General features: G+C 51.3%; 1 protein-coding gene across 5 annotated transcripts in view; it reads left to right on the forward strand.

Annotated features, from left to right (window-relative positions):
* Positions 1 to 19,643, forward strand: part of RNF213 (ring finger protein 213) — a 99,360-nt gene that overhangs the window by 41,733 nt on the left and 37,984 nt on the right. For all 5 annotated transcript variants that reach the window (XM_019735541.3, XM_019735542.3, XM_074319384.2 and 2 more), the window contains 14 exons: positions 1,663 to 1,836; positions 2,191 to 2,340; positions 3,889 to 4,496; positions 5,311 to 5,476; positions 6,838 to 7,055; positions 8,092 to 8,229; positions 8,343 to 8,507; positions 9,173 to 10,328; positions 11,332 to 11,525; positions 11,733 to 11,888; positions 12,457 to 16,062; positions 17,286 to 17,422; positions 17,819 to 17,914; positions 18,796 to 18,914. In XM_019735541.3, coding sequence (XP_019591100.3) covers positions 1,663 to 1,836; positions 2,191 to 2,340; positions 3,889 to 4,496; positions 5,311 to 5,476; positions 6,838 to 7,055; positions 8,092 to 8,229; positions 8,343 to 8,507; positions 9,173 to 10,328; positions 11,332 to 11,525; positions 11,733 to 11,888; positions 12,457 to 16,062; positions 17,286 to 17,422; positions 17,819 to 17,914; positions 18,796 to 18,914 — 7,083 coding nt within the window. The remainder of the gene's footprint in view (positions 1 to 1,662; positions 1,837 to 2,190; positions 2,341 to 3,888; positions 4,497 to 5,310; positions 5,477 to 6,837; positions 7,056 to 8,091; positions 8,230 to 8,342; positions 8,508 to 9,172; positions 10,329 to 11,331; positions 11,526 to 11,732; positions 11,889 to 12,456; positions 16,063 to 17,285; positions 17,423 to 17,818; positions 17,915 to 18,795; positions 18,915 to 19,643) is intronic.

The following is a 19,643-nucleotide window of genomic DNA, read 5'->3' on the forward strand; positions in this document are numbered from 1 at the left end:
TTTCATCCAATGACTAGAAGAGCCAAAAAGAAAAGCCAAGCCGCATACGTGTCACGGTTGTTGGAGGGAGAAGGTCAGAACACTGATGCGGGACTTTTCTGTACGTTTAGAGAGAGACTCCCTTGAAAAAGATGATCATATTTGTGTTTGTTTTTTTTTAAATTAATAGACCTTATTTTTTAGAGCAGTTTTAGTTTATAGAGAAATTGAGTAGAAAGTACAGAGTTCCCATATTTAGTTCCCAGCACACACAGTTTCCCGTTACTGTCTTGCTTTGGTGCATTTATGACAACTGGTGAACCAGCATTATCAGTGACTGGAGGCCAGAGTTTCCGTGAGGGTTCACTCGTGGTGTTGTGTGTCCTGTGAGTTTGGACAATGTGTAAAGACGGGTGTTGCGGTGACAGTATTGTACGTCCCCAGCAATTTCACGGCCCTGATAATAGCACGCTGCACCCATTCAGCCTCCCCTTTGCCCTCCCCTGTAGTTTTGCTTTTTCTAGATCATATATTTGGAATCATTACAGTATGTAGCCTTGTTAGATTGACGTCTCTCACTTAGTAATATGAATTTAAATTTCTTTTCAATAGCTGATGTCTTTTTTTTTTTGGTCACCGAATAATATTCCACTGGATGGACCACAGTTTGTGTATCCATTCACCTACTGAAGGGCCCCTTGGATGCTTCCAAGATTTGGGTGATTATGAATAAAGCTGCTGTATTTATTATTCATGGCACCAGATAATTTTGGTCTTCTCATAATACCACACGATCCTAATGTTACTTGGAGAGAAATCTTCTGCTGGTTAAACTAAGTACATTGGAAAATTCTGCCCTCTAAGTTGATCCTAAAATTCACATTCAAAATTTTGCTAGTAGCTGGAAAGTGCTGAGGATAAAATCACGACGTGGATGTGTCTGTCTCCACGTGCTCTGAAAGCGTCCCAGTAAGGTCACCTGCGTCTCTTGCTGTGGGAACGCGTCCCTGGCACAATTTACTCTTTTGCTGCAGGGATCTCACGATGGGGGCAGTGTAAAGGGCACTGTGTGTAGTGAAGAATACTGAAGGGGGCACAGGTTTTGTACACCTGGGAAACGTGGACGCTGAGGGCGGCCATTCGCGGGACCGCTTTTCATGATGGAGGGTGTCGACCAGCAAAAAAATAACTCTCCAGAAAATCCACCAAAAGAACGGTTTATTTGGGAAAAGAAAAAAGAAACAAAGCTACCAAGGAGTGTGTATCTGTACACTCGCTGGCACGGTCTCCCCCAACCAGCCGCCCAAGTGGAAAAAGGACCCGAGACCAACATGGCTCCTTCCTTTATTTGCATCCCTCCCCGGGAAGTTACCACAGAGTTTAACAGGAAGTCAAGACGAGCATTAACAAGGAGCCCAGCTCCATCCCCACGGTCCTCCCAGCTCTATGGTTAAGCATCTTAAGATGCCAGTTCACTTTTATCAAGTGCATCCCTAGGAAGTGGAGTTGAGTAAGACCTCACCCCCCTGGGGGAACGCAGAAGCAGGGAAGGGAGAAGCACGCCTGGAAACGGTGACTCTGCCTGTTCTCTGCCTGCGTGTTGGAAGTCTTTGGGCTTGACAGAGGTGAGGTGGGGAGGAGGTGGGGCGCCCTTGTGTTTAACTCTGTTCTTAACCTGATCAGGCACCAATGAGAAAATACTAGAGAACATAACCGAGGATGGCAAGAATCTGATGGCCATTGCTGACTCTGTGTTCACAAATGTGACTGGCGACCTCCGAAGTGGAACAATTTTAGTGGAGCATCTGGAGCTGGTCGAGAATCATGTCAGGACATTTCTTGACATCTGGGAATTAAGTAAGTATCAGCTCGAGCTCTGGACTCGAGGCTACTGAGGATAAGAAACGTCTGACTGCGTGTGGATTTTCTAGACAGGTGGTCTGTGTCGTATCTGACAAGTGGCTCTTCTTACCGGGACGTTGCTCTGGGATGGTTTCTAATCCTCAGGAAAGAGATAAAATAAGGACAGAGTTGGAGTGCTTGCTCTGTTTTTATTCCATGCTGCTCAGCATGCAGACAGCCTCACTGAGGGGCTGCCGTGCACACAGCCTGAATGTGGACTGTAGTCAAAGGGGGATGGAAAAGATGGGTTGCCGTGGAAGAGGATATGCTTGTTGGTTCTATTGGGTTACTTTTTTTTTTTTTCTCCAGAGAGAAAAAATCTTTCACCCCAGGAGGAAAAAAACGATATGAAGAAAGTGCTGGAGTACAGACTGGAGGAACTAACATTTCTAAAGAAAGAGAAAAAATATGTTGACAGCCTCCTGAAGTTGTTTGAGGAGGTGAAACACCTGATAGAAGGTGCCATTCTTATGAATTATAATGAACAGAACTGAGGGGCCGCAAGGGGAGGAGGGTCAGAGAGAGAGAATCCGATAATGTGTCACCATAGCAGCGCTTTTTCTCGGAGAGGAAGGCTTTCTTTTGAATGTGTTTATTTTAGACACTGAGACCTGTGACCTTGTTCTTGGCATTTCCTCCCATGCCTCTAAATACCATGCTTCAATAGGTCCCTGGTTTTCCATATTTATCCATCATGGAAGACGAGGGGGAGAACTCTCCATTTTCCTAAACAGATGCCCTACACACATCACCTTTCCAGTCGCCCTTTACTCCAGTTATGTCTTCTTTTTCCGCAACTTGACCTTCCAACCTTTCCGTTGATTTTTTTCATTTCAGTTCTCACATTTGTTCAGTTTACAGCAACTCTTTCCTCTGTAGAACCCTTTTTCTGTGCTGTTCTGGTCTTATTCCTGGTCGCAGTATCTTACCTTCCTGAGATTGTTGATATTTTTGGTTTAGAGGTTTTCCTTTTCCTTACATAGTTTCCGATTTCCTCTGAGCCACTTTTATCTGTTGCTGTGTTTTCATATCTGCTTTTCATGTTGGAGACTTTCCTCATGCATCTGGAGATTCTTGTTTTTATATGAAGAGAGGAGTCTAGCAAGCTGACCGGGATAACGGGGTGTGGCCTTTTAGTGGCCTGTGTCTTGAGGTCTTCTCTCTGGGGCGGCTCCGACCCCCAGTCCCTCGCCTGGAGGGTCCAAGCCAGGTTTCTGGGAGCCGAGAGAAAAGCAGGCTGGAAGGTTCTGCGCATCCAACCGGCACATCTTCTCCTGCTTTCACTACGGTCCTCCTTCCTCCTCTGCCCCTGTACCTTCTGCCTCCGTCTTTCTTACTCTTTCATTTTAATCGTACTCGTGTCTGACAATGCAGAGACCCTCCGTGTCACCTTCTCCAAAATGGAACCCCCTGCCGCCACCAGGAGGAGGAGGGGCGACCAGCCTCCCCTGTAGAATGGGGTGGGGGTGAAAACCAGCCTATTCAGCCACTTCTTAAACAGGGTCATCACCACCCCAAAGTCCAGCTAGCTGTGCAGCAGTGTCCGTGCTTCTGGGGGATTGTGTGATAGAGACGGGCCGGACTCCTGGCTCTCCCCGTGGCCGGCGAGGGCTCCACGTATTCCGGCCTCAGTCTTCCACGGGCTCATAGCTTTAATTTCTATTGCTGTGATCTCCTTTTGTACTCTTTCCTGCCTATGGGTTTATGACTTGAGAAAACGACTCCTATTCTGGCCTTGGTGCTGGGATGTAGGGATGGAGTCAAAGCAGGTCCGTGTCTTCAAACTGTCATCTTCACCAAGAAGTTACAATGTTTTCTTTGTTGTGAAAATTGATGAACAAGCTGGGGGGGGGGGGAGATGTCAGGATTCTTAGTGAGAAAAAAAATGCCAGCAAATATGTCCACTTGAGTTTCCTTAAGAGCAGTGAGGAGAGTAAATGCTGGGAAAATAAAATAAATTGGCACCGTGCCTGGGTTTTGACGCTGCCTTCTCTTTTGATTTCAAAGTGGATGTTGGAGAGATCACTGAAAGACATCTGGAAGACCTTGGCAGTAAAAAATTAAATGACGCTGTGACAATGAGGTTGTCACCCACCCTCTCAGACTTGACGTGGACGACACATTACAACCTGAGCCCCGAAGTCCAAGAAATGGCCAAAAACATGGACTTGCTAAAGGACAGCCACATCTTCCGGAGCTTCTGGACAGAAGCCGCAGGATCGCTGAGGAAACCAGAGGAGGAGGACGAGGGGGAGGGGGAGAGGGAGAGGCAAATTCTTGAGCTTCAAGATGCGTACGGATATCTGTATCTTCCTTGTTTCGACAAGTTCAGGAACCTGCATGAGAACCTGAAGTTAGGAGAGGTCACCTTTGCGGAAGTCGATTCCATCTTCAAAGTCTTTGAGAATAAATATGACTCCCTCACTGCCGACCTCCAGGTCATGTGTGCCCTGGATGCCAGGCACCCAAAGCATTGGATCGAGCTGCGAGTTAGGCAGATCCGGGAATACCATCTCCTGCATCAGGCCGTCCGCGCAGCTGAGGTCATCTTGTTGGTCAAAGAGAATTTGGGTCTGACCGGTGACTTCCATGTTCTCCACACTTTATTAAGATTTGTAAGTCATTCGCAAGGGACTCCTGGGGTGGGGCCTGGATTCCAGCTCAGACTCCCCGGGAGCCACGGGATCTCTAGCTTTTACAAGCTGGAGGAGGGCTCTTGCAGCTTCCTCCAGGTGTCTGTGTTTTCCTTAATGCCTGAATTTGCCCAGGGCTTGGTTTTCACCTCTGTTTATAATCGCATAGCTGCTCTGTGGCTGGTGAGTGTTTTCTTGGCTCAGCATGAGGGTGAAGAACTTAGGAAATGGCTATGAGCCTCTTTTTGTAGTTAGATGTTTACAAGAGTGAAGGACTTTGTTGGCTCCCCTCTCACGTCTCCTTGTGCCAACCAGGAGTGGTTGACGCTAAGTTATTTCTGTGCAAGTGAAGAAGTGAGTCTTCTACTTTCCGTTCTTTTTCATAAGCATTTCTGAGGGACACCGTGAGCTATATGATAACCTAGACAGGTGTGAGGATGACACAAGTGTATCACAAGATGTGGAATCATGCATACCTTGACCTCCAGGTGTGGGTTCTCGAGTGGGTCCCATTTCTTGGCCCTCATTTCTTTCCCTATGAAACAACAGGAAATCAGCAGAGTGTACCTGGCAGGGTTCGTGTGTGAGCTGCTTAGCAGGGTGGTGGGGAGTGGTGGGCAAGGCGGGGTTGGGGGGGACAGCAGCAGAGGTCATAGCATCCAGTTCTGGGACAGCAGCCTTGTGTGCCTGTCGTAGGTTTGGGTGGCCCAAACCCAAGGGGGGATGGTCAGCGTTTCTGCTCAGACTCGGGTTCCAGGGGACCAGGGCCAGCCCACAGTAGAGCCTTGTCTTGTAGACTGACAACTTTGAGAACTTTCATGATGAAAAACTGAACCAGATCAACGAGCAGCTTATCTGCGCCAGGAAGCTGCTCCAGGACATTGATGAGACCCGGTACCAGTGTCTGAGGGAGCTGTACCTGAGGAACGATTTCATCAGCTGGGTCCGGAAGGCCCTGGGAGGTACAGTCCATCATCGGGGTTGCGCGAGTCTGCAGTGTTCGGATGCACTCAGGGTACTTTCCCGAAGTTTCCAGGCAGCCCCCCCTTGCCTTCGTGCTGTGTAAAGGACGGACGTGCCATTCTTTAGGTCCGTGTGCGGTGTGTGTCGACTGTTGCGAGAGTCGCCATCAGGACAGTGTTTCTCATGCTCTAGTGGAAAAACTGTTTCCTTGGCTGCTGGTTCCCCCCCACTCTGAATGCTTGCTGTTAACAGCTGGGGATCATTTTTTTAAAAATCTCTCCCTCTCTGGCTTTTCCTCCTGTTGATTTTTCCTAGAGGCCAAGGCGGGCTCCAGCCCATGGAGAGATTTTATTACAACATTCTTGCTGGTGTCGTGCATTTCTTTCCCAACTGGGGTCTTGGCTGGCAGCATTTGTAGCCCTGTGACTTAGGTCCCTTTGGCAGAGTTAATTCGTAGAGGGGAGAAGGGAGGTGAGGAAGTCGGGAAGAAGGCAGGAGGAGAGCCGCGCTGGTGAGCCCCAGGAGTGGGCCAGGGCCTGCTCTGACCCCCGCTTATCCTGAGCCTCCCTGCCTTCAGCTGTGGGCTCTGGTCCACGTGGACGCACATCCTTCGGTCAGTATGTAGCCCAGAGAATTATGTCCGTTTTTTTATAGTAACTGTCAACATAGTACTGTTAACAAGTGAGGGCTCCCTGCCAGATAGGCATAGGATCCAACACGATGGCATCGGCATTGGAGAGAAGAAAGCTGTTATTGTGAGGACGACCGGCAAGGAGACAGAAGGCAGGGTTCAAACCTGTGTCCCGGATCCAGGGCTTGATTTAAAGGGGTTTCAGCACCAGGTCTTCCTGGACAGCGGACTTTTCACATCTGAAAGGGTCCCAGCACTCAGGTTTCCGTCATGTTCTGGTCCTGTGGTTCTGTGGGGGGAACAGTTAAGGGTTCATAAGAGTCCGTCGTGAGTGGTGTGTCCAAGGTTTGAACTTTGGTTCTGGGTCTTGTTAGGAACGGTATCGGACCAGTTTGAGCTGGTTCTGTGGTTGCAGTGGTAACTAGCTGAGCCTGTTTCTTTTTGTATAAGATGGTAAGGTTGTGTGGATTAAATGGAGGCAGGCTCACGAAAGCCTCGAGTGGTACCTGGACAGTGCTGCTGTACAGTAAGTTCAGGTATTGGTCCGCGGTGTTCAAATGATCTGCAAAAGGAAAGGTGCCTGGATGCTTACTGAAAGCAGAGAGTGGATAAAGCCCCTAAAAATCCACTAAATGTCCATTCATGGCTTCAGTAAGGGTCACTGGCCAAGGTTGAGTCTCACATCAACATGGAGGGGTCCCAGGCACGCCTGTCTCTCCTCTCCCCAAGGCACCAACGAGCTGACAGTGTTTGTGGACCTGGCCTCCATCTCTGCGGGGGAGAATGACATCGACGTGGACCGCGTGGCCTGCTTCCACGATGCTGTGCAGGGCTACACTTCTCTGCTGTACAAGCTGCACACGAGTGCAGGTTTCCCCGAGTTCATGAACCAGCTGAAAGAGCTGTGGAAGGCTCTGGAGAACGACCAGCACCTGCCCAGTAAACTGGTACGTCTGACTTCGGCTCCAAAGCCGATTCAGTCCAACAAAGCATTGCTTGGCAGCGCGAGGGGCACGGCTATGCCAGTTATCACACACCCATGTGGGAGGTTTCCATGCAGACGCTGGAAATGATGTTTAAAAACAATTTGTCTTCATCTGTGGAATTGCTTTCTCGATCTCGTATGTTAGAAAGTCGAATACAAAATTGCATGCAAATAAGAGTCATTTCTGCTACGGGAAACCCAAGAAAAACAGCCTGAAAGGAAAAATGCTGAAATGTTACCAGTGGTTTCCTCTGAATGGTGGTCATTGTTACTTAATTCTGTATACTTTTTGATATTTTCCACAATTGGGATCAATTAATTTTTTATCAGAAAAAAAGAAGTATTTCAGTTTAAGTGGACTGTCTTCATCGGGTTCGAGTAGACCCCTAGTCTGTAACTTGCCTGAGGAGGAGACATGTCGCCAGGTCGGCTGGACCTGCGTGAAGGTTTGGGGAGAGAAAGCGCAGTGGACTGAGCAGATGGGGCTTCATTTTCTCTGCAGGAAGCTCACATCCAAACAAAAGGCCTTTGTTGTAGTTTTTCCTTAATTTTCTGGTTGGACTTGGGGACCCCAAAGAACATTTAGAACAGAGGCTCCAGCCCTGTTATATCTGGCATTCCCCCCCCCCCGCCCCCCCCCACACACCTGGGGACGCAGCAGTACGGTGCCTTTGCACAGAGACCTGCCTGGCTTTGTGCCTGTCCACTCCATCCATGTGTCCACAAGTAGAAGCCGGTGCTCTCCGTGTGCTGCCAGGGCACCGGGCATGGGTGGGGACATGGGGAAACAGCAACACCGTGTCACAAGTGTCCCTAGATTGATGGCCAAAGCACACAGTGGTTGTTGGCAGCAGACGAGGAAGGCCTCCCCTGCGGGCTGAATGCAAACGTCCTGGAGAAGGGACGAGGCATTTGTTGCTGGAAGGTGGATATGGGAAGAGGACGGAAGGAAGAAAGATAGTAGGTAATTGCTGTTTTTCTCCTTCTGTTCCCAACAGCGTGACTCTGCCAGGAACTTGGAGTGGCTGAAAACGGTGAAGGAGAGTCACGGGTCCGTGGAGCTCTCGTCACTGTCTCTGGCCACAGCCATCAACAAAAGGGGTGTCTATGTGATCCAGGCACCCGTGGGCGGCCAGGTGAGACAACCCATATCCCGGGCACAGCTGGCGTGGCGCTGACAGGCCGCTGTAAATTGGGGAGGGGTTTCTCCCTCCAGAAAAATGACCGCTACACGTGCACTGTTCCCCAGATTTCACCAGACGCGGTTGTACGTTTAATCCTCCCCGAGAGCCACGGAGGCCACGAGGATGAGCGAAACTACTCCTTGGAGGAGCTGAAGGAGCTTTTGAACAAATTGATGCTCATGTCTGGCAAGAAGGACCACAACAGCGCCGAGGTGGAGGTGTTCTCGGAGGTGAGCGCTCCGTGGGCGGGGCTCCGGGGGCGGGGCTCCGGGGGTGGAGCCTCTCATCTGAACGGGTCAAGGACTCCTGGCTGAGCAGCCTGAGAAAAGTAAGAAGGGTCTGAGATTGCTCAGGATCGCCGTGCTCTGAAATCCGTGGAGCGCAGAGCTGCTGCGCCTGCAGGGTGCCCATCGTCCCAATCCACGACTGAAAGACACACCTGTGCTATGACAGCCCTTCGCTCAGTAGTTCCTTCTTGGGGTCCCTAGACTGAATTGCCAGTGAGCCCGCTCCCCTGGAGAGGAGACAAGCCAGTGGGTGGTTCTTGGAAAGAATTGGAAGTTGTCTGACTTTGTAAATCCCCAAGGATCCCAAACTATATCCCAAAGATATAAGTGGGTGTCCGTCACTGAAATAGAAAGTAGCTGTGTTGGTAAGGCGTATCGGTTTATGTCACAGTCTCTCCATTTTGTTACGGGTTTTTCCTTTGAGGTTCATGGGTGCATTTTGCACGGGAGCGTTTATCTTGCCTTCCTAAGGGAGAGATCATGTAAGTGAGGAAGGCTGGCCTCTGGGGTCTCTTCCCGGGGTCACACGGAGTCCCAGCCCTTCAGATTCTCCGTCTGTCTGTGTTCTCCTCTCTCTGATGCCTGCCTCCGGCTTCCGTTTGCAACAGGTGTTCTGCAATGTGCAGAGGCTCGTGCAGTCCTTCATCAACCTTCACTCTGCTGGCAACATGCTGTTCCGGACCTGGACAGCCAAGGTGTACTGCTCCCCACAGAACGGTGTCTCCATCCGCATGGACTTCGGCTTGGGGCTGCTGAGCCAGCTCACGGACAGCATGCCAGTGGCCCAGCTGCTGGAGGCCCTGTGCAGGCAGATGGAGGACTTCCTGGGCCAGTGGCAGGAGTTTGTGGCCGAGAAGCGTGCTCAGCACTTTTACCTCAACTACTACACGGCCGAGCAGCTGGTTTACCTGAGCTCGCAGCTCGGGAGCCAGCTGCCCAGTGACGGCGCCCTCACCATGCTGTCCTTCATCAAGCGGAACTGCACACTTCAGGACGTCTTGCAGGCCTGCAGGAGGCCCTTTGGCAGGGCCGCCGGGTACAAGGAGAGGACAGTGATGGAGGAGTTGCCACTGATGCTCTTCTGTGAGTCCAGCCTGGTGGACAAGCTGAAGGTCATCATGAAACAGTCCATGGCGTGCATGAGTGCTTTCCTGCCGCACTGCCTGGACCTGGATGCCCTCGGCCACTGTCTCGCTAACCTGGCCAGGGCAGCCGGACCTCCCGTGACACGGGAGCTTCCCAAAGGCCTGAAGGTCGGCCAGCCCAACCTCGTCCTCTGTGGCCCCTCAGAGGTGCTGCCGGCCGCCCTGGCCATCTACCTGCAGTCCGCGGCACAGCCCCTGCCTACCTACGACGAGGTGCTGCTGTGCACCCCGGGAACCACGTTCGAGGAGGTGGCTCTGCTCCTGCGCCGCTGCCTGACCCCGGGTTCCCAGGGCCACAGGCTCTACAGCCTATTGTATGCAGACCAGCTGAGCTACGAGGTGGCTTGCCGGGTGGAGGCGCTTTTCCGGAGCCTGTGCACGCAGCGCCACTGTGAGAAGTACCAGCTCGTCATGGTCTGTGACTGCGAGCGGGAGCACTGCTACCTGCCCTCGGCCTTCAGCCAGCACAAAGTCCCCTTCACGCCCCAGGCGCCCCTCGAGACCGTGCAGGCCTACCTGGCGCACCATTTCCAGGTCCCAAAGCAGACCCTGTCGGCCGCTTCCGTGTTCAGAGACCGGATGTGTGTTGGGATTGTGGCCTCGGCGAGAGCAGGCGTTGGTAATGATAGCTGCTGGGGGGATGGGTCTCACGTGTCCTGGGGCCACTGATGGCCCTTCCCTGTCCCACGAGGGTAGGGGGTGACTCACATGAAGCCCTTCTGCACATGGGGAATCTGAGTCTCAGGCAGGCATGGCTCATCTAAAATTGCAGAGCTGAGTGGGTTCCTGGAAGCCAACCCACCTTCCTGCTCTAAACAAGCTTCTCTCTCTCTCTTTTTTTTTTTTTAACTCGTGGGCCGTTTCAGGGTTGCTGTGGGTCAGGACAGCAGGAGGAGGCATAGTTGCTCTGTCTTAAGAAGAGACAAATGCCTCTTGACCTCTCTCCAGTCCCCATGATTTCACAATACTGCCTTCTGTTGGGTCCCCCGCTTTGCCCTCCCGGCGAGTCGTGCCTCACTGTGTCGTACACTTTCCTTATACATAGATTGGGTCAATGGTCCCAGGGAATCAGCTGGGACACTGGAGAGTTCTTTAATCTCCCCCCCACCCTTCTTCCACTTCCCCGCCCCTCCCCATTCAAGCCGTTGTTTCTCAGCCTAGTTGTGTAGGACACAGCTCCCTGGCCCATGCTGGTATTATGAGCCTTGCGCTCCCCCTGGCTGACGGAGTCGGTCGCCGGTCATCCGTCGGCCACTCACAGAAGCGAACGGCAGCGCACTGGCCACTTACACTGGCTGCTGTCCACTCATGGCCACACACGGTAGCCTGCGGCAGCCCCTGGCAGCTCACGGCAGCCCAGATCCAGGGAGAGCCGTTGTTCACAATCTTAGCTGTAGAGGGTGCAGCTCACTGGCCCATGTGGGAACTGGCGACCATGACGTTAGGAGCACGGTGCTCCAACCACCTGAGCCACCGGGCCGGCCCGGGTTCTTTAATCTTGTGTTATGTTGCATTGGTTTCAAATTTTGCACAAAGAGAAGTGACTTGTACTAAATCTTCCTGGATTCTCCTGCTCTGGGTCCCTGGACCTGGCACCTAATTTCCATATTTTAACGTTGCAGGAAAGTCTCTGTATGTGAAGAGATTGCATGAAACTCTCCAAAGGAAGGTCACTGGGAAAAAAGTGCCTCTAAAAATTATTCGACTGATCGACCCTCAGGTGGATGAGAACCAAGTCCTGGCCTCCCTCCTGCCTTTCCTGGGCGCCATATATCAGGCAACACCCATGATATTTCACTTTGACGTGACTTCTTCGGTAAGTGCCTGTGGATTCCAGCTGAGTGGCCCCGTCAGGAAAGACACGACTTCCCCGTCCTGGCTGCTTGCTCCCCAGTCTTAAGGATTTCTCCATGATGGATTGATATTCGGTCTTCGTATCAAAGAACAGAATAAGAAGTTCTGTGGGGTTGGGAGAGCCAGTCGTCTTTGGTATATTTATGAGCCCATGTAATTCTGTCTTTAGGTGAAGACTGGAGTTGGGGTGTTTCTTTTCAAGCTCCTCATTCTACAGTACTTAATGGATGTAAACGGGAAGATGTGGCTTCGGAACCCACGCCATTTATATGTCATTGAAATCCTGCAAAGGGATTCACCACTGCCTAAGAGGGCTTCAAAACAAGTGCGTATCACAGGGCACCTTCCCTTCACTGGGGCTGGAGTTTTGGACACAGTTTTGTGATTTCCCCCACTTTTGCCCTAGCGAAGCAGTTGAGTGCAGGGTTAGTCAAGGAAAATCAATCTTTAAACTTCTTTTATTAAATGTCTGGAATAAGAATACTCTTTTGTTAATTAGCAGCATCTTAAATTGGTTTTATTTGATTCCTGACTGATGCAGCGTGTCTGGGTTAAGTGCCAGCTGTGTGGTGAAGGCAGCAAATTTATCTGCTGAGAGAAGCACTGCCTTTCTTAATGCCAGCTGGGGTGGGAGGGAGACTTTCATCATATACATTTAGATTGAGGGCTTGTGTAGAAAAGGACGTCCTCGTTGGGAACACAGGCCCCGCAGTACCCAACTGTGCAAACGTTAACAATCTATGCCGAAAGGATTCTACAAAAATCGCTTTAAGAGAAGTGTTGTTTTTTTTTCTCACAGCGGCCTGTCCAGTATAGACAGGGAAGGTTAAAATGCAAAAGCATGTTTTAGGAAATTCAGCTGTAACCATTTTATTCATCTCTCCCCGTTCCAGAGGACACGTGCCCCCCAGTTCAGCTTTCTTGACATCTTCCCAAAAGTCACCTGCAGGCCTCCGAAGGAAGTGATGGACATGCTGCTGAACCCTCAGGAGAACTGCAGAGAGCCAGGAATGGATGCGAGAGAGTTCTGCAGTGAGACTTTCCAAAGACCTTTCCAGTATTTAAAACGGTTCTTTGCGAGACAGGACCTGGACACGTTCCAGTACCAAGGCCAGGTGGAAGGCACCCCCGGGGAATGCCTGCAGCACCTTCTGATTTACTGTGGGGTGATAAACCCGTCCTGGTCCGAGCTCTGGAACTTCGCTCAGTTCCTGAACTATCAGCTCCGAGACTGTGAGGCCTCTCTCTTCTGCAACCCGCGGATCGTGGGAGATACACTGAGGGGCTTCAAGAACTTTGTGGTGACCTTCATGATCCTCATGGCGAGAGACTTTGCCACGCCGACTCTTCACACGTCCGATCAAAGCCCCGGGAAGCACTTGGTCACCATGGACGGAGTCAAGGAGGAAGACCTCGCCCCTTTCTCCCTCCGGAAGCGGTGGGAGTCAGAGCCCCATCCATATGTGTTCTTCAACGACGACCACACGTCCATGACATTCATTGGTTTCCACTTGCAGCCCAATGAGAATGGCAGCGTCGACGCCATCGATCACTCGAGTCGGCAGGTGATCAAGAGGGACGTCATGACGATGGAGCTGTACCAGGGGCTGGTGCTTCAGAGAGTACCCTTCAACGTCGACTTCGACCAGCTGCCCAGACATGAGAAACTGGAACGACTCTGCCTGACGCTAGGGGTCCAGTGGCCCATTGACCCGGATGAGACCTATGAGCTGACGACGGACAATATACTTAAGATCCTTGCCATCGAGATGCGTTTCCGGTGCGGGATCCCCGTTATCATCATGGGGGAAACAGGCTGTGGGAAAACCAGACTCATTAAGTTCCTGAGTGACCTCCGGCGTAGCGGGGCTAACGCTGAAACCATGAGGTTGGTCAAGGTCCATGGGGGCACGACGGCAGACACCATCTACTCCAAAGTCAGGGAAGCAGAAGCTCTCGCCATCTCGAACAAGAATGAATGTCATTTGGACACGGTCTTGTTCTTTGATGAGGCCAACACAACGGAAGCCATAAGCTGTATCAAAGAAGTCTTGTGTGATCGCACGGTGGGCGGCGAGCGGCTGGCTGAGGACTCCGGCTTGCACATCATAGCAGCCTGCAACCCTTACCGGAAGCACTCCGAGCAGATGATCTCGCGGCTGGAGGCGGCTGGCCTGGGCTACAGGGTGAGTGCGGAGGACACAGCAGACAGGCTGGGCTCTATCCCCCTGAGGCAGCTGGTGTACCGGGTGCACGCCCTTCCGCCGAGCCTGATTCCACTGGTGTGGGACTTCGGGCAGCTGAACGACGCGGCAGAAAAGCTCTACATCGGGCAGATTGTCCAAAGACTGGTGGACACCAGCAGCATAGACCCACACGAGACGCGCATGATCAGTGAAGTGCTTTCTGCCTCTCAGGGTTTCATGAGGAAAACAGAAAACGAGTGCAGCTTTGTCAGCCTCCGGGACGTGGAGCGCTGTGTGAAAGTCTTCAGGTGGTTTTATGACCACAGCGAGATGCTCTTGTCGAAGCTGCATTCCTTTCTGCACAAGTCCAGCACCAATAAGAACAACTTTGAGAGAGACCCTGTCCTCTGGTCGCTGGTGCTGGCCATTGGGGTGTGTTACCACGCCTCTTTAGAGAACCAGGAAGCGTATCGGAAAGCCATTTGCAGGTTCCTCCCGGAACCCTATAACAACAGCAAGGCGGTGCTGGATGAGATCACGCTAACGCAGGATCTGTTTCTGAGTGGTGTCCCTCTGAGGAAAACCATCGCCAGGAACTTGGCTTTGAAAGAGAACGTCTTCATGATGGTTATCTGCATTGAGCTGAAAATTCCGCTCTTCCTGGTGGGGAAGCCCGGTAGCTCCAAGTCTCTGGCCAAGACCATCGTGGCGGACGCCATGCAAGGCCAGGCTGCTCACTCGGACCTCTTCCGGACCTTGAAGCAGGTCCACCTGGTGTCCTTCCAATGCAGCCCGCACTCTACCCCGCAGGGCATCATAGGCACCTTCAAGCAGTGTGCCCGCTTCCAGCAGGGCAAGGACCTGCAGCAATACGTGTCTGTGGTCGTCTTGGATGAGGTCGGGCTGGCAGAGGACTCGCCTAAGATGCCCCTGAAGACCCTGCACCCGCTGCTGGAAGACGGGTGCATTGAGGACGACCCCGCCCCCCACAAGAAAGTGGGCTTCATTGGCATCTCCAATTGGGCCTTGGACCCTGCCAAGATGAACCGTGGCATCGCTGTGTCCCGCGGCAGCCCCAACAAGAAGGAGCTCGTGGACAGTGCCAGGGGCATCTGCTCTTCAGAGCCCCTCATCCTGGACAGAATCCAGGGCTACTTCAAGCCCTTCGCCAAAGCCTATGAAACGGTGTGTGAGAGCCAGGGCAAGGAGTTCTTCGGGCTGCGCGACTACTACAGCCTCATCAAGATGCTCCTCGCCACCGCAAAGGCTTCTAAGGAGAAGCCCTCCCCGCAGGACATCGCCCAGGCCATCCTCCGGAACTTCAGCGGCAAAGATGGCATCAATGCCCTGGACATTTTTGCGGCCAGCCTGCCCGAGGTGAGGCGGTCAGAGGAAGTCAGCACCATGCAGCTGATCCGGCAGAACGTGTTTGACGACCGTCGGAAGGGGCTGGCCAGGGAGCTGGATGACTCCGAATGCCGCTACCTCCTTGTGCTGACCAGGAACTATGTTGCCCTGCAGATCCTACAGAAGACGCTCTTCGGGGACGGCCAGCAGCCCGAGATCATTTTTGGGTCCAGCTTTCCCAGGGACCAAGAGTACACGCAGATCTGCAGAAACATCAACCGAGTGAAAATCTGCATGGAGACCGGCAAGATGGTGGTGCTGCTGAACCTGCAGAACCTGTATGAGAGCCTGTACGATGCCCTCAACCAGTACTACGTGTACCTGGGCGGCCAGAAGTATGTGGACCTCGGACTGGGCACCCATCGGGTCAAGTGTCGGGTTCATCCCGACTTCCGTCTGGTCGTCATCGAGGAGAAGGACGTTGTCTATAAGCACTTTCCCATCCCCCTCATTAACCGGTTGGAGAAGCACTATCTGGACATCAACACCGTCCTGGAGACGTGGCAGAAGAACATTGTGGAGGAGCTCAAGGTCTGGGTGCACAAGTTCATAGACATGAAAGCGGAGCAGTTTGCAGCCAGACACAAATACAGCCCTTGTGACACCTTCATCGGCTACCACGCGGACACCTGTGCATCGGTGGTACTGCAGGTCACTGAGCGCCTCAGCCCCGGGTGCCTGACTGACGACGTGTACCAGCGGGTCCTGAAGGAAGCCAAACGGACCCTGCTGGGCTGCGCCACGCCCGACGCTGTGGTCCGGCTGAGTGCGTCCTCGCTGAGCCTGTTCGAGGCACATTCGCTGTCCCAAGAATACTACGATCAGCAGCAGCACGACTCCTTCGCAGACTTCCTGCAGAATCACCTGCGCATGACGGGTCTGGAGCGCCGTGCTGTCTTCACAGAGGTGACCGTCTCCCGACACCCTTACCCTTAGCCTCTTGCACCCCAGAGTTCTTGATCCTGAGTGTCACCAAGTTAAGACTCTTCCCAAGTCAGTGGCAAGGAACCATAAAGGGATGTGCGTTGAGAGCTGGCCCTCGGCGGGTTGGGAAGTGTGGGTGGCAAGGTAGAGAGGGCCTTGCTTGAGCCATGGTGTGTTGGTGTGAGACAGCACTATTTGTGCAGGAAGCTGGGACGGGGTCGCTGATAAAGCTGAACGTTCCAGGCTGTGAGTGCCGAGAGAAGGGAGGCTTCATGGGGTACCTTGTCCACGGCCCCGAGGAGCTTGGGCTGTCCTGCACAGAGGGCAGTGGTGGAGGAATGTGTGTTGAGGTGTGTCCCCCTGCCTGGGAGATGGGGGATAAACTCTGCTAAGTCATAGGAAAGATAGACCAGTAGAGAGGCTGCTGTCAGCATTCAAAGCAGAGAAGGACGGATGGGTGAGCTGAGGAATGGGAAGCAGATGGGCAGAGTGAAAGACTGATTCCGTATAAGGGCTGTGGGAGATGGAAGAGCCCCTGGGTGTTCCTAGGATGGCAGGAGGTTCAGTCACACATAGCAGAGAATCCTGGGACGAGCAGCAGGTTTGGGGAGGCAGTGATAGATTGTATTTGGGAGAGGCCCTGGTGCCCCTCTGACACCCAAGTACACATGTCTTTCACGTAGTGGACACAGGAACTGGATACTCAGTGGTGAGGCCAGCCTGGAGGTGGGGCTCAGCAGCCATGAGATCAGCGTGCCCTTAAGGAGTATTTTGGTTGCACTATGCGGTGTGATCCAGGATGGAGGAGAATTGTCACCAGCCATAGGAAGGAAGGGTTGTCATCTAACTCCATCTGAAAGTATGACATGACATTGCAGGGGAAGAAACGGAATTTGTGCTGAGCCCTAAGGGATCCTCAGAATTTCCAGTAGGGACCAAAGCGGGAAGAGATTCTGGCATCTTAGAAGGGGATTCAGGGCATCCTAGGGAAAGGGTGTTTTCTCTCCAGTTAGTGCCTTCTGATAGTTCTGCCTCATTTTTAAAAACTCTGGGTTTGGAGTCTTTCCTGTCTGTGTGCCAGCTGCACAGTGCTTAGCCCACAGAAGGGCTTGCTAAGCATTGTCACGTTTCTGGGATGTAAACCTAGCGGACGTATGACCTTTCCCTGAATGCTAGCCAATGATTTGCGTTTCCTGACTTTGCAGATCACCACCTTCTCCAGACTGCTCACCAGTCACGACTGTGAGATGTTGGCCGTGGAAATCAAGGGTGAGGCCCCGAAACCCACAATCCTGTCACTGCAGCAGTTTGACACCGAGTACTCATTCCTCCGAGAAGTCCGGTAAGGTCCCCGGCCTCCCTTCCGCTCCCCTTCACCCTCATCCCCGACTGCGATTTCAATATGGCTCTCGTAACCACTGGCGTTGTCACCAGCATGGGTTAATAGGCGTCGAGGACATGTGACTCTGAAAAGGACCGTTGTAAAATTCTCCAATTGCCTTTCTTCGCTGTTACCTTCTGCATAAACATCCTCTGAAACCTGGTGCTGTGTCTCCTTAGGAAGCATTTACTGGGGTTTATTCCTTCTCTACTGGATGACTTACCTCCTGTGCAGGAGAACCCCCACCTGAACCGTTTTTCTATGCAGCCCATATAGTTCCCATCACTCTGGGGGACTGGATATCCCCCATTTTTTAAGACGGAGAACTCATCTTCGTAATTTCCTTTTCTTTTTCAGAAACTGCTTGACCAGCACGGCCACATGTAAAATCCTCATTGTTCAAACAGATTTTGAAGATGATGTTCGTAGTGCTCAGCTCATTGCCTCCGCGAAGTATGTTCTTGTGATTTTTCCCAGAAATCACACAGGAAACCCAAAATTTATTTGGGCGCGCCAAAGGAATCTCTTCCCTGAAAACAGCATAGCATCATAATAAACACAGAAATGAAAATGCCCTTTTCATTCCCCTAAATGTGTGCTAGAGACTAAAGAAAAGAGAAGCAAAGAGAGGAAAAGCTAATAATACAAAAATGGTAGAATGTAAGACGTGTAGCTAATGGAATATTAGTAGGATACAAAAGACTGTCCTTGAAACGTGTTTGCGGACATGTTTTGGTAATTATTAGTTTTAAATGACACAATTTGAATTTATTGCAAGTTCAAGGGCAGTAACCGTATGTAAATGATTTCATTTGTATTTCGTGGACATTTCTCTAGTGTTTCTAGGGGGAATCTGATGCTTTCATAACCAACTGTGTTCCCTTACAACTTAAAGGAAGAGTGGTTTCTGGGCCTTTTAAAGCACTGGATGCCATAGTTCACGTCACGATTGTCGTTGGCCTCTGGTTGTGTGTTCACAGAACCCTGTGTCCTGAAATGGGAGGTTCCCTTAGGCTTGCGCTTAGTAGGACTAGGGCAGGCCCACCTAGGATCCCAAGTTAAGGTTTCTGATCAACAAGAAATGCCACTTCAAAGCAGAGGCAGACAGGAATGGGAAGAAAATAATCCCAGCAAGAGAGCATGTAGCATGCCCTCACTCTCACAGGAGAGGTCATTGTGAGGGTGTGACATTTATTTAAAACTACAAGAAGTGAGACCCTGAGATGGAACACAACAGCTCCTAGGATACCCTTCAGCCACTTCCCAACTTGGGCTTTATTTATTTGCTTGGTTTTTGCTTTGATTTGTTTCAGTTTTGCTTGTTTTAAAAATAGGTATTCTGCTATAAATGAAATCAACAAGATACAAGGAAATACGGACTGTATCTTCATCTATTTCATCACAAAACTGTCCCGGATGGAAAGCGGAACATCCTATGTGGGGTTCCATGGAGGTAGGACCAAACAGTTAATGAATGTGGTTGTTTAAATATCGTTCGAGTTATTTCTAATTTGATCCTAGGGTGTACCAGGCTAAAATTAGAATATGAATGCTAATCTCAGCGATACTTGTTTCAGATGCAGTTAGAAATTTCTACTTGATTATGGCAAAAAACACTGAGCTTCCGATTTGCTGCTCCAACATGCCGCATTTCCTTTAGAAAGTTGGGGATAAACACTCGAGTTTCCTCTGGGTCCTCACCTTTTATGATCAGATCACGCAGAGAAGACGTTCCCACCTAACACTGTTAGGAACACCTGATACTTTCTGCGTTTCAGGGTGGGGGGGGTGTTATATTTCATCAGTCTCTCCCTCTCTCGCTTTCTCCCACCCCCCCAATCCCTCTCCCTTTGCCCCCTCCCTCTCCCTCTCTCTCTTCTGAGGAATGGCTCACCGAATATTTATTATATAAGAAAATTGATATTCAAGAAATAGGCAAATGATGGTTTACTTTAATATAATTTCATAAATACTGGGAGGCAAACCTTACCAGCGCTCCTTTACTGATTATGACATAGCAAGCAGAATAACAGAAATGTAAAAGAGCCACAGGCCTTCTTTAGGTAGCCTGTATAAGTCTGTTATTTCAGTTCATAAAATGGCTTTTGATGGGACAGCTGCTGACACACGCGTCAGGTGGCTTCTACCCAAGCTATGGCAGCAGTCGCTCCCTCAGCGGCAG

The sequence above is a fragment of the Rhinolophus sinicus genome, chromosome 12, assembly GCF_057876585.1.
Source record: "Rhinolophus sinicus isolate RSI-liver-muscle chromosome 12, RSI-T2T, whole genome shotgun sequence".
In the NCBI taxonomy this organism is placed as follows: Eukaryota; Metazoa; Chordata; class Mammalia; order Chiroptera; family Rhinolophidae; genus Rhinolophus; species Rhinolophus sinicus.